The 11049-nt window shown below is 55.8% G+C and overlaps 1 protein-coding gene across 1 annotated transcript in view; it reads right to left on the bottom strand.

Moving 5' to 3' along the window:
- The window catches only part of MED10 (mediator complex subunit 10), a 71582-nt gene extending 61798 nt beyond the window's left edge, over positions 1-9784 (bottom strand). Inside the window, exons 1-4 of the mRNA XM_077749458.1 lie at positions 9733-9784; positions 8951-9200; positions 7823-7906; positions 5141-5243 (exon numbers count right to left, since the gene is read on the bottom strand). Of these exons, the coding sequence (XP_077605584.1) occupies positions 5141-5243; positions 7823-7906; positions 8951-9200; positions 9733-9784 (489 nt within the window). The remainder of the gene's footprint in view (positions 1-5140; positions 5244-7822; positions 7907-8950; positions 9201-9732) is intronic.
- Positions 9785-11049: the final 1265 nt, after the last annotated feature.

Raw genomic sequence — 11049 nt, 5'->3', positions numbered from 1 at the left:
TCCTGCCCGGCTGAGACTGAAGGCTGCGACCACGTGGGCCCAGTGGTAACGCCCGCCTGCTCCTGAGCACCAGGAGACAGACCAGCTTGGGGATGAACTGTCCCACTATTTAGTCTGCTTGGGACCCACACAGTTCCCATGCAGGCGGCGACGCAGGACACAATCCCCAGGTCCGCAGACAGAAGTAAAGCTGGCGGTCAGGCCCGTGACGATGGCCCATGACTCAGAGCTGTCCTCTGCCCGTACTTCCAACGTGGTTTATTTTTCAATCTATGTATTTGAGAGACAGACAGACTGCAAGCAGGGGAGGGGCAGAGAGGGAGAGAGAGCATCCCAAGCAGGCTCTGCACTGTCAGAGCAGAGCCCGATGCGAGTCTTGACCTCACAAACCCAAGATCATGACCTGAGCTGAAATCAAGTCAGACGCTTAACCGACTGAGCCGCCCAGGCGCCCCCCGACGTGTTTCACAATTAAAGTGAGGTGTGCGTCGCATCTGCATCGCATCTGTGTTTGCAGAGCACTTGCCCAGAACACAGAAGCCATTTTCGTGTCTGCTTCTGGAGCCCGTGCTCACATAAAGGACTGGCGGGACCTTGTGTGTCACGTGGCCCCAGAGAGGGCGCGTCCCCCGCTCGGGAGAAGGCAGGCAGGCTTAGCACCCCAATGACGATGTGTGGCTCTGGTCACTTCTTGCTTCTGTTCCCCTCGGGGGTGTGACCAGGCCTCTCCAGCACCGCTGCTGCCTTGGAGGCCGCCACGCCCGTCCTGAACCTCCCTTCCCAGGGTCCCTGGGCCCCCCTGAGCTGCAGCTGGGCGCCGGTCACTGCCTTTCCCCACACTGGCTTCCTCCCCCCACTCCCGGCCTCAGCACACCTGCAGTGACGCGTGTTACTGGCGTGTGTCCGTGTGTACGCGTCCCTGTGTCTGTCTGTCCACACCTGTGTGGATATGTCTGTGTGGATGGATCTCTGTGTGCCTCTCTGCCTGTGTCTCTGTGTCTCTGTGTGCCTCTCTGCCTGTGTCTCTGTGTCTCTGTGTGCCTCTCTGCCTGTGTCTGTGTCTCTCTGCGCCTCTCTGCCTGTGTCTGTGGACCTAGGCCACCCGCAGGGACCGGGACTTTCTGGCACCAGAACCGGCACTGTCACCACAATGCTTCTTCCTCATCACCAAACCCAAACACCTGTGTCTTCCGTTTTTGCGTAACTTAATGCTTTCTTTCAAAAAGTAGAAACGGGTCTTATGGGAGAAGTATCGGTTCTGTCACCTGAACACACAGCCTCACGGCCTCCACCTGCCCACAGCTTCAACCTCAACTTGTGGCCGGGGTCCCCGGGGAAGAGGGGCTCAGGCAGTCACATGGGCAGCACGGTGGAGCGATCTGGGGGTGCGGACAGGGCAGCGCCCCAGCAGCAAAGCGAGGCGCCTGACGGCCGGACCTGACGCACAGGGCACATGGTGGGTGCGTGGTGGCCCCCAGAAAGGTGTGTCCCCTTGGACCCCGTGAATGTCACCTTATGAAGATTCTGGAAATAAGACCATCCTGGGTTGTGCAGGTGGGAGCTAATTCCCGCAGCAAACCCCACCGGGAGAGAGAAGGAGATGCCACGGGGAGAGACGGGGAGACGCCACGGGGAGAGACGGGGAGACACATGGAGACAAGGCCACGTGAACACAGGCAGAGGTTGGGGCAGCGCTGCCTCAGGAACACCAGGAGCCACCGGAACCCGCCGGAGGCAGGAAGGACCCCCTCCTGCTGGACCCCCTGACTTCCAGTCTCTGGGACCAGAAGCTAAATCTCCACCCTCTGTTAGGGCAGCCACAGAACACCCCCAGGGCGCAGGGCCGTTTGGGGTGGGGGGGGCAGGTCCCTGTACTCAGGCGGCCCTTCCTGCTCCAGGGCTCCCCCCTCAGGGCCGCAGGCCCAAGCCGAGTTTACCAGGAGCGAGGCCCCCGGCCGCACGTCCGACCGAGTACACGCTGGGGCTGCGCAGCCCTGGGGCCGGCTCGCTGCTGTCCTGCGGTCTGCGATCCAGGAAACCAGTGCAGGAGCTCAGAATCCTGCTCTGTAGGGTTTTAACATTTATTGAGAAAGAGAAAGTGAGCACACAGACGAACAGGGGACGGGCAGGGGGAGAGGGAGAGAGAGTCCCAAGCAGGGCCCACATGGTCAGCGCAGAGCTCCACACAGGGCTCGATCTCACAGACACTGAGATCATGACCTGCGCCGAAAACAAGAGTCAGACGTTGAACTGACTGAGCCCCCCAGGCGCCCCCCAGAATTCTGCTTCGCCTCTTCTGTCCCGGAAGCCTGGGGAACAATTGTATGAATATCACTCATACTCTGGGGAAGTAAGAGTTGACTGTTTACAAGGTACACTGTGCTACGCTATAAAATGTTATAAAAATAACTGCACGGAATACATCATGTAAATACTTAAAGACTTTATTATGTACTTATGTCTAATCAAAATCCATGTAACGTTACACTGAACGCATTCTTTATGCACTGTAACTGAAAATAGAAAACACAAAACCAACTCAAATTATTGCTCAAATAAACACCAACTTTTCTTTTTGAATTTTTCTTTTTTTTTAAGCTTTGACACCATCATAAAATGGAAAAAAGAAACAGTACATAAAAAGAAAACCATTAGGTGGAATTTTTAAAAACAATTTACCTATCATAGCGAATATTCCCGAACTGCTCCGCTGTGGACAATCAATGCATCGCACTCAAAGACGTGCAATCCCCGGCCGTGCGAAAGCTCGGGGACCGAACAGACGCACATGGGGGACAGAGGGGCAGCCGGGGACACAGCTCCGCACGCGTCTGGGCCGCGCCGTCCCCCAGGACAAGGGCGAGGACAGGGTTGCCAGAAGACGGGCCTGGGAAAGCCGCGCTGGTGTGGCGCTCAGTCCCAGCCTGTCTGACGGTCACAGCGACTCCCACGAGACCAGGAGGGTCTTCAGAAATTAGGAAGGGGGGTGGTCCTCCCCTCGGATGCTTCGATACTTAGCCATGTCTTCAGGGAATACTTTAGAAAGTTCTTGAATCAACAGGCTTTTAAATTTCTAAGAAGAAAAACATACAGTATCAAAATATCTTTGCTGGCGACCCATCGCCCAGATTACGGACTACTCCCTCCCCATCCCCACCCCCAAGCCTCAAACTCAAAGGAACAGAAGCTGTGCCTCCCATTCACGTAAGCGGCCGTCCACACCACCTGCTCGTGAGCCGGCTCCAAGAATGCCCGCGAGCCAGAACCGCATCAGAGGCAGGAGACGCACCGTGGGAGAGAGGACTCCATGAGCACAGAGTAAGTACTTCAGCTAGGAAACGCCCTCCCGCACGGCGCCAGCCACACTGGGGGGAAGGATTTCTGCACACAACACGCGTGACGGGAACCCTCACGTAGCGTGAACTGAGCAATTAGTAAGTCAAACCACATCAAACTCACTGTGCGCGGATGGCTTGATCAAAGCTCTCAGAGCTCCGGGAAGCCTGGCTGCCGCGGCTTCTTGCCCACCCCCCTGCCCACCGACCCCAGCTCGAGAGCCACCTGACAGGCGGCGAGGTGCCCGCCAGCCTGGAAACCTTCCCCTGCGCATCACTGGAGGCAAGCACTGAGGACAGGAACAGCCGTACCGCGGGTGCTCAAGGACACTGCACCGCAACATCACAACACCCGTCTGAGCTGTCGCTCGGGGAGGTTTAAACGCATGGTCCGCTGGGTAAACAGAGGCCACGGAACTGCGCCACGAGACCTGCACGGGCCTCAGAACACGGACACAGATGCACGCGTCACTGCCCACAGTCAGGCGGCAGCGGGAGTCTAGTGTACTCACAACGGTACCGGCCGTCTGGCCACATGTCCTGGGGGTGATGCTGAGCCCAAGCGCAACTCATCCCCGACCTGACGGAACAGGAAGCAGCTGCAGGCTCTGCACGGGCCATCGCAGCACCGCCGCGCAGGGCAGGCTGCCCAGCCCCAGGACAGACACCTGCGGGGACCTGAGGAAGCCGGTGACCCAGGGCGGCAGGACAGACACCTGTGGGGACACCTCAGGAAGCCGGTGACCCAGGGTGGCAGGTGACAGACGCATCACTGCCATCAGGGCAGGGCCTCTTGGCTCCTCCCTGCGCTCTGCCGCGGAGCCCTGAGCCCCGAGGTCACCGCGTGGCCATCCCGCGCACACTGGACAGCAGCCTGGCACGCAGTGGGCGCAGGGCAGCAGCAAGAACACGACGCTCGTGCCCCTAGGTTCTGCAGCGCACGCTGCCATAGACGAGATGTCAGAGAAGGGGGGCGTCCTCCTCGGGGAGAGGCTGATCCGCAAGGCCTGAAGAGGGGACGCAGGCCGGGCCCCGGGGATGGCGGGTGCAGGGGGCAGGCCAGAGCTCCAGAGGCGGCCGCGGGAGAGGGGACAGGAAGGAGGGGGACCGCTGGAGGCCACCGCGGGACACCAGGCAGGGCGGCCAGGCGGGGGTGAGGACTGAGTGGAGAGGCAGGAGCTGGCACACGCGGGCGGTGAGGGCACCACGCAGCCCAGGAAAGGGGGAACCACGCACTCCCCCATCTGAACCTCAGCTCAGTCAATGGAAGTTAAAAAAAGAAAAAAGAAAAAAGAAAAATCCCTGTGTATTTCATGCCCAAAAGGCATGGAGTTTTCTAGTTCTCATCAGAGCACGGAGCGCACAGGCAGCGCTCTGTGGCGCAGGAGGCCAGCGGCCGCGGCACGAAGGGGCAGGCGCCGGAGACCAGCGCTGAGCAAGGAGCACGACTAGAGACCCCGGGACCCTCTGAGCCGCGGAACCACCACCGCAGGAAATGGCCACACGACGGCATCAAGAAGCAGCGAGGTACAAACCGCGACACTACGTCTTACACAGGCCAACGGCGGCCGGCGACACGATCCGTCACGGGAATCAACCAGGACTCTCCTAAAAGGCAGGCACCACCCGCTGCGTCCCAACCGCCCCGCGGGCCCCCCGGTGCTCAGCACCATTTACCGCCCGTCACACGCAGAGATCTCGGCTGTGCAGCCGCGCGACACGCGGTAACGTGCTCTTCATACAGAAACGAACCCGCCCTGTACTTCCTCCCGTTCTGACCCCCGTCTGCGCTCACAGCGCCTTACCTTCATGGTGTCGATCTTGCCCTTCACTTGTTCGTTCCTGGCCAGGGCCCTCTCCAGACACTCTTTGGTGTAGAGCTGGGGGTTTCGTCCTTGGTCTATGTATCTGCAAACAGCAAACACCTCCATTAACATGCTCCTGGCTGACACCTGCCCTCAGTTTTCGGACGGAGGGAAAGTGTTCACGGCCTTGTTGAGACGCAACGGCGCCCGGGACTCCTTCCTTTATGCAAGTACATACGACCTGTCTACGTCACCTCTAACAGCGCGACTAACTCACGAAATCAAGCAATGACCACCTATACCCCGAGCAAGCTTCGCATCCTCAGCGTCGCTCTGCTGCAGTGCCCGGGATCCTGACGACAGCCTGTGAGGCCAGGCAGCTCTCGATGAGGCAGGACGGAGGTGAGCTGGGGTTTCAGTCTGGGGGAGCGAGCGGGGGGCACCCTCCAAGACGGACGCAGCCCGCACTGCAGAGGCGCACCATCGGTCCCTGGGGAGTCCCTGCGTAGAGGAGCCTGGGGGCTGCCAGAGTGGGCGGGGAGCTGTGGACGGACAGCCCCGGCCCTACCCACCTGGAATTAGGCACAAACTCTCCTACCACCTTCGGGGGGCGGGGGCCCCGATACCCTCCTTCCCTCAATACACCCAAGGAACACGAATCTAACACAGAGTCTCTCCAATTATTTCTCAACTACTGAACTGGTTTTGAAATTTCTGACACTTGCCCCCAAAATGTCCTCAGTACCCCGCAGACTTCCCCAAGCACACTGGCCACGTGAACGGCCACGTCTAGCAGCCGCGGGCCTGCCTCTGTACCTACAGACCTTCACCCCGTTCAGCTACACCAAGTTCCTCGGTACAAAGGGAAAGAAATCACCACCACAAAGTCCAGTTTATGGTCCAAGAACAACAACAAAATCATCACTTCAGATAAAAAAAAAAAACACTATTCAGTTCCTGTTAATGGCATAAAACCTGGTCTTTAATTAGGACAGGTAACAAAAAACCAATACATCACACGCTTTAGAAATTCCATCTTCCTGCAGTGTTTCTGAAACGACGGAATGAGCGAAGCAGAGCTACAGTTAGTCCTAAACAAAACACACCCATTTCTGAAGAAAAACACAGGACAGGCTTGCGCGTGCTGAACAAGGAACTATCTCAGCAGCAACAGCGTCCAGACGAGGCTCGTTTCTGCGGACACAGCCACCCCCAGTCCCGGAGAGAGGGGCACAGGCTAGTCTCCTCTGCCAGCCAGTGTGTCCGTCTGGGAGCGCGTGCTGAAAAGGACCCCAAGACCCCACAAACCCCTCCCGCGTCGGGCACGTCGACGGGCAGCTCGCATCTGCTACTTCCTAGAGCTCAACAGCCGGCGCGGCCCCAGTACCCCGGATGAAGGTTCACCCCCTCTGCCCACTGGCTGTGGCTGCTGCCCGTCCGAGCGCCATCCCTCCCCATCCCGGAAGGCGGGGGCAGTGCCCTGGCATCTGCCCTGACGTCCGTCCCACACACGCGTGACCAGAACAGCACGAATGAGGACACTCCGAGGAAAGCAAAGCAGCCTCCGCGTCCCTCCACTTCACGGGCAGGAAGCTGCTGCCCGGGAGCCGGGGGCCCTGACCCACACACGAGACCCTGGCTCCCGCCCGCACGCGAAGAACTCGAAGGGCTGACAGAACACACTGCAAACGCGTGATGCCAGGGGCAGCAAGGAGGACGGAGCCGTGACGGGCAGGGGTGCAGCCTGTGTGCCCCGGGGGGGCGGCTGCTGGGCTGTGCCGCCACTAGGCCCTGTATCTCTGACCTTCGGCGACGTCATGACAGAAACGTTTCCCTAACTGTTCAAGGAAACCTAGTGATTTAGGCTCCAGCGTTGATGCCCAAAGGCTAGCATGCTCTTGCCCTTCCACGCTGGCTCCACCTCCAGAGACAGGCTGCCTGGCATGGAGACATCAGCTGCGGCCCAGGAAGGACAAGTCCCGAATTTTCCTCTTAACGCAGACACTTAGCAGCCAAACAGCCTAGCGCAGTTACTTACCAGTTCTGTGACCTGTAAAGCCAGTGTGACCAAACCTGAATGAAACTAACCTCGAGAGTTTACTTCCGGGAGGTGCTCTCCGGGCCACGACCGTGACAGGCACGCACGGCTCCCCCGCAAACACCACAGCTTCCCAATCTTACTTGCTCTGAGAACCTTTATTTCCCCCCAACAGAGCAGATATTTACCGTCTCCTAGAATCAGCGCTCCCTGGGCAGCCCGGAAGACACCGAACCAAGTTACTTCTCAGGCTGTTGCTGCCTATAGTTTGTCTTTGTTCTTTTATAATAAGGCCCAAGTAGGACTTTTTATCTCTCAAGAAAAAAAGTGATACAGACTTCTTTTTGAGCAGGACTTCTAAGAGCCTATGGTGCTTTGCACATATTTAATAAATGTTCATTCACATGTAACTCATTTTCAACAATATACAGATTTTTTTTTTTTTAATTTCTAATCCCATCAAAACACGGTTTCCCTGAAAGCATGAACTTTTGTCTGTTTTCTTCACTGGCTTCTCCCCAGCACCTCCAGCACCTGGGCTGTGCTGCCGCAGAGCAGGCACCCAAATGCCAGTGGCTGAAGGAGTCATTCTAGCACAGTTAAACAAGAAATGTACTCGAATGGAAATCAAGAATGATACTTACTCAAAAACTTCTAAAGGCACAGTAATATCATGAAGCTGCTGCCTGCACTTGTCAATGTCCTGTAAGCCAGTAACGATAAAATTCCTGGGGGAGAAGCAAAAATGGGCCATGTGGTTAACTCACACGACAGCAGGAATACTCACCCGAGCAAGGTGCATGGCTCTTTGTTTAGCTACAGAATTCCTAAGAAAGCTCTGGGGTTGGAGGATACCCTCAGATACNTGCAAGCGGGGGAGGGGTAGATAGCATAGAGCACGATGCCGGGCTCAAACTCATGAACAGAGAGATCATGACCTGAGCTGAAGGCAGACGCTTAACAACTGAGCCACCCAGGCGCCCCTTACTTTCTTTCTAAAGTAGAAACAGTCAACACTGGGGGACAGAAACCAACCCTTTTGAGAATCTAATGAAAACTATCAATCTTCTCTCGGAAACAATTACCCTGATGTGCACCTGGTTTTGTGCGCAATTTCAAAGAACACATGGGACAGTGGACTCCTCCTTAAGAACCCATCCTCCAAGCCTGGGGGTAAGAAAACCACCCCTTCCTGGCTCAATCTCAGTCTCCCTCTGGAGCCTTCAGATATCACCAGGCTAGTCCCCCAGCACTGGGTTTGTAACGCTGGTTTGCAATTATGTTTGATGTCTGGACCCCCTATAAAGCTATGAGCCCTTCACCAGAACATTCTGTTCGTTTATTTGCCTCTTGTTCATCCCAGGGCCTAACACCACGGCCAGCACAGGACTGTTGCCAAAAAAGTTAATAAACGGCCTGCAACCTTCCTCACCACCTCCCCCTTCCAACTCCTCCACACTCAGGCCTCCGCAGCAGGTGGTTTCAGATCCCTCTCCTTCCCGGGGCGCAGCTTGGCGCACCCCCCAAGAAGTCCACCTCTCCTCTGGGGACGGGGACAGAACTCCCCAGGAGAGTCCAGGAGAAAAGGTAGGAGACCCACGTGCGCGAGGACAGCCTTAGATTATCAGGCCCAGACACTGCACAGTCCGGCCATGGTAACATCTCCAAATGGGCCCACAAGAACAGGTCGCAGCAAAGCAGAGCGGGAGGGAGGCGGGCCGGCAACAGGCGGCGGCGNGCAGACGCCCGCGGACTCGGGCCGCCCCACTCACAGCTTCTGGTTGAGCCCGGCCTGGCTGCTGGGCTGGAAGTCGCTGACGATGATGCCGAGCTGCCGGATGTTCTCCACGAACTTCTCCAGGTGCTCCTCCANGCGGGGCTTGAGCGCAGGCGGGGCGGACGTCAGCTCAGCCCCGCCCCAGCAGCCCTGAGCCGCCCAGGTGAGCGGGAGCCGCCCAGGTGAGCCGGGTCGCCAGGTGTAAGTGCTCAGGACTGCCCTGTTGCCCTGAGGGCCTCCAAGAGCTAGCAGTGGGGACCTGTGACACCTCGTTCTGCCTCCACTGGCCTTGCGCAAGCCAGTCTCTGACCCTTAGTTCTCGTCCATAAAATTGGACTGTTGAGTGCGGACAGGTACTTGAGATTAGACTGGTTTAAGACCCAGAGCACAACAGGCAGGGCTTGGAAAGAGTAGCTCGTCCCCAGGAGGAAAATGAATTTTTTTTCCTGAACACACAAATTACAGATACTCATTGCAAATAGTTAAAACAGTACAGGAAAGAAAAAATGTAACAAAGAAAAGGAGAGAGACACCTGAAATCCTGCCCCCTGACATAACCATCTTTAACATCTTGGATTTCTTTATTTGCTCCCCTGGAGGCTGGCCTCCCTCAGCCAGGCCCAGCCTCTCGGAGCCACCCAGCCTTGGCCCTGACACTGAAAGTCAGCTCAAGCTGGGCTTGGGACCTGTGGCTTTCCCAGTAGTGATCTATCTGCCTGCCCCACATGAGTACATTCTCAGCCAGGACAGCTCAGGGTGACCAAAGCCTGGCGTCACAATTGAGGCCTTCCAGCACTATCTGCTGCCAGTGCCGCCACAGGCCCATCATCTCTGCACATCACACACCTTACAGTGCAGTGGCTTCACAAACTCCCACCTAGATGGAAATCCTAAAGTTCCCACGAAAGGCCCAACAAAGGTACTTTCTCTGCCCCACAGCTGGAATGCTTACAGTCAGCGCTGGCCCCCCTTCCCCTCCTCTCTGTGCAACTAGCCCCCACCTCCACCTCCTGTAACTCTTCCTTCTAACCCCTCCCACTCAGCTCTTCCTTCCCTGACTCCTGCCACCTACCGAGGCAGCCCCTCCCCAACCCCTTTGGGCTCTCCTAAAACAGCACCTTCTCTGTAAAGAATAATGCTTCCTTCAGGGACCTGGTAGTAAACTGCTGCTCCTTGATCTTGGGAAAATTCCATCTTGATCACATCACTCTTGTTCTTAAGGAACTTTTCTGCCCATTCTTCTAGGATGAACCCATGTTTGCTCTGGACTCTTCAGACCACAGTGATTCCTTCCTTTACTGAATATCATAATATACATCGTCGTCACGATTCAGTTCCTAGAGTCCTAGGCAAAATGAGGGAGCTCCTTTTCAAGATGTTCTCTCCCAGATGTGACAAAACATGGGAACCCAGTGAAGCTCACTGATTTGTCAGACTACTGAAATCAGGAACTCCCATCCATATGCTATACAAAATGTGTATGGGAAGCCTCTGTTCTGCTCTGAATACACAGGAATATTAGGTAAAATACCTCTCTCCCCATTCAACAACAACTAACCTCAGGGGAATTGTAAAACAAAGTACAAATATAATATTTGTCAAAGAAGAAAAAGATAATTGGGGAGAGATCAGGATATAAAGTTAACAGTGTTCCGGGGCGCCTGGGTGGCTTAGTCGGTTAAGCGTCCGACTTTCGCTTAGGTCATGATCTCGCGGTTCGTGGGTTCGAGCCCTGCGTCGGGCTCTGTGCTGACTGCCAGCTCAGAGCCTGGAGCCTGTTTCAGTCTGTGACTCCCTCTCTCTGACCCTCCCCTGCTCACGCTGTCTCTCTCTCTCTCTCTCCTAGAAATAAATAAAAATATTTAAAAAAAAAATAAAGTTAACAGTGTTCCATTTCATAAGAAAGATATAGATATTGATGGAAATTAGGATTCATCCAGTATTTACTTTAAAAATTTAAGGTTATCTCTTTAATAGAATATATATTGTCCCAACTGGTCCGGTGGAAGGAAGGGAATTAGGAAAACAACCAATTCAATAGAAGGTAAGAAAAAGAGACTATGCGAAGCAAAGAACAAACATGGGAAATAAGCA

Source organism: Crocuta crocuta, unplaced genomic scaffold (genome assembly GCF_008692635.1).
Source record: "Crocuta crocuta isolate KB4526 unplaced genomic scaffold, BGI_CrCroc_1.0 scaffold89, whole genome shotgun sequence".
Classification (NCBI taxonomy): domain Eukaryota; kingdom Metazoa; phylum Chordata; class Mammalia; order Carnivora; family Hyaenidae; genus Crocuta; species Crocuta crocuta.
This window is presented reverse-complemented; position numbering and strand designations above follow the sequence as displayed.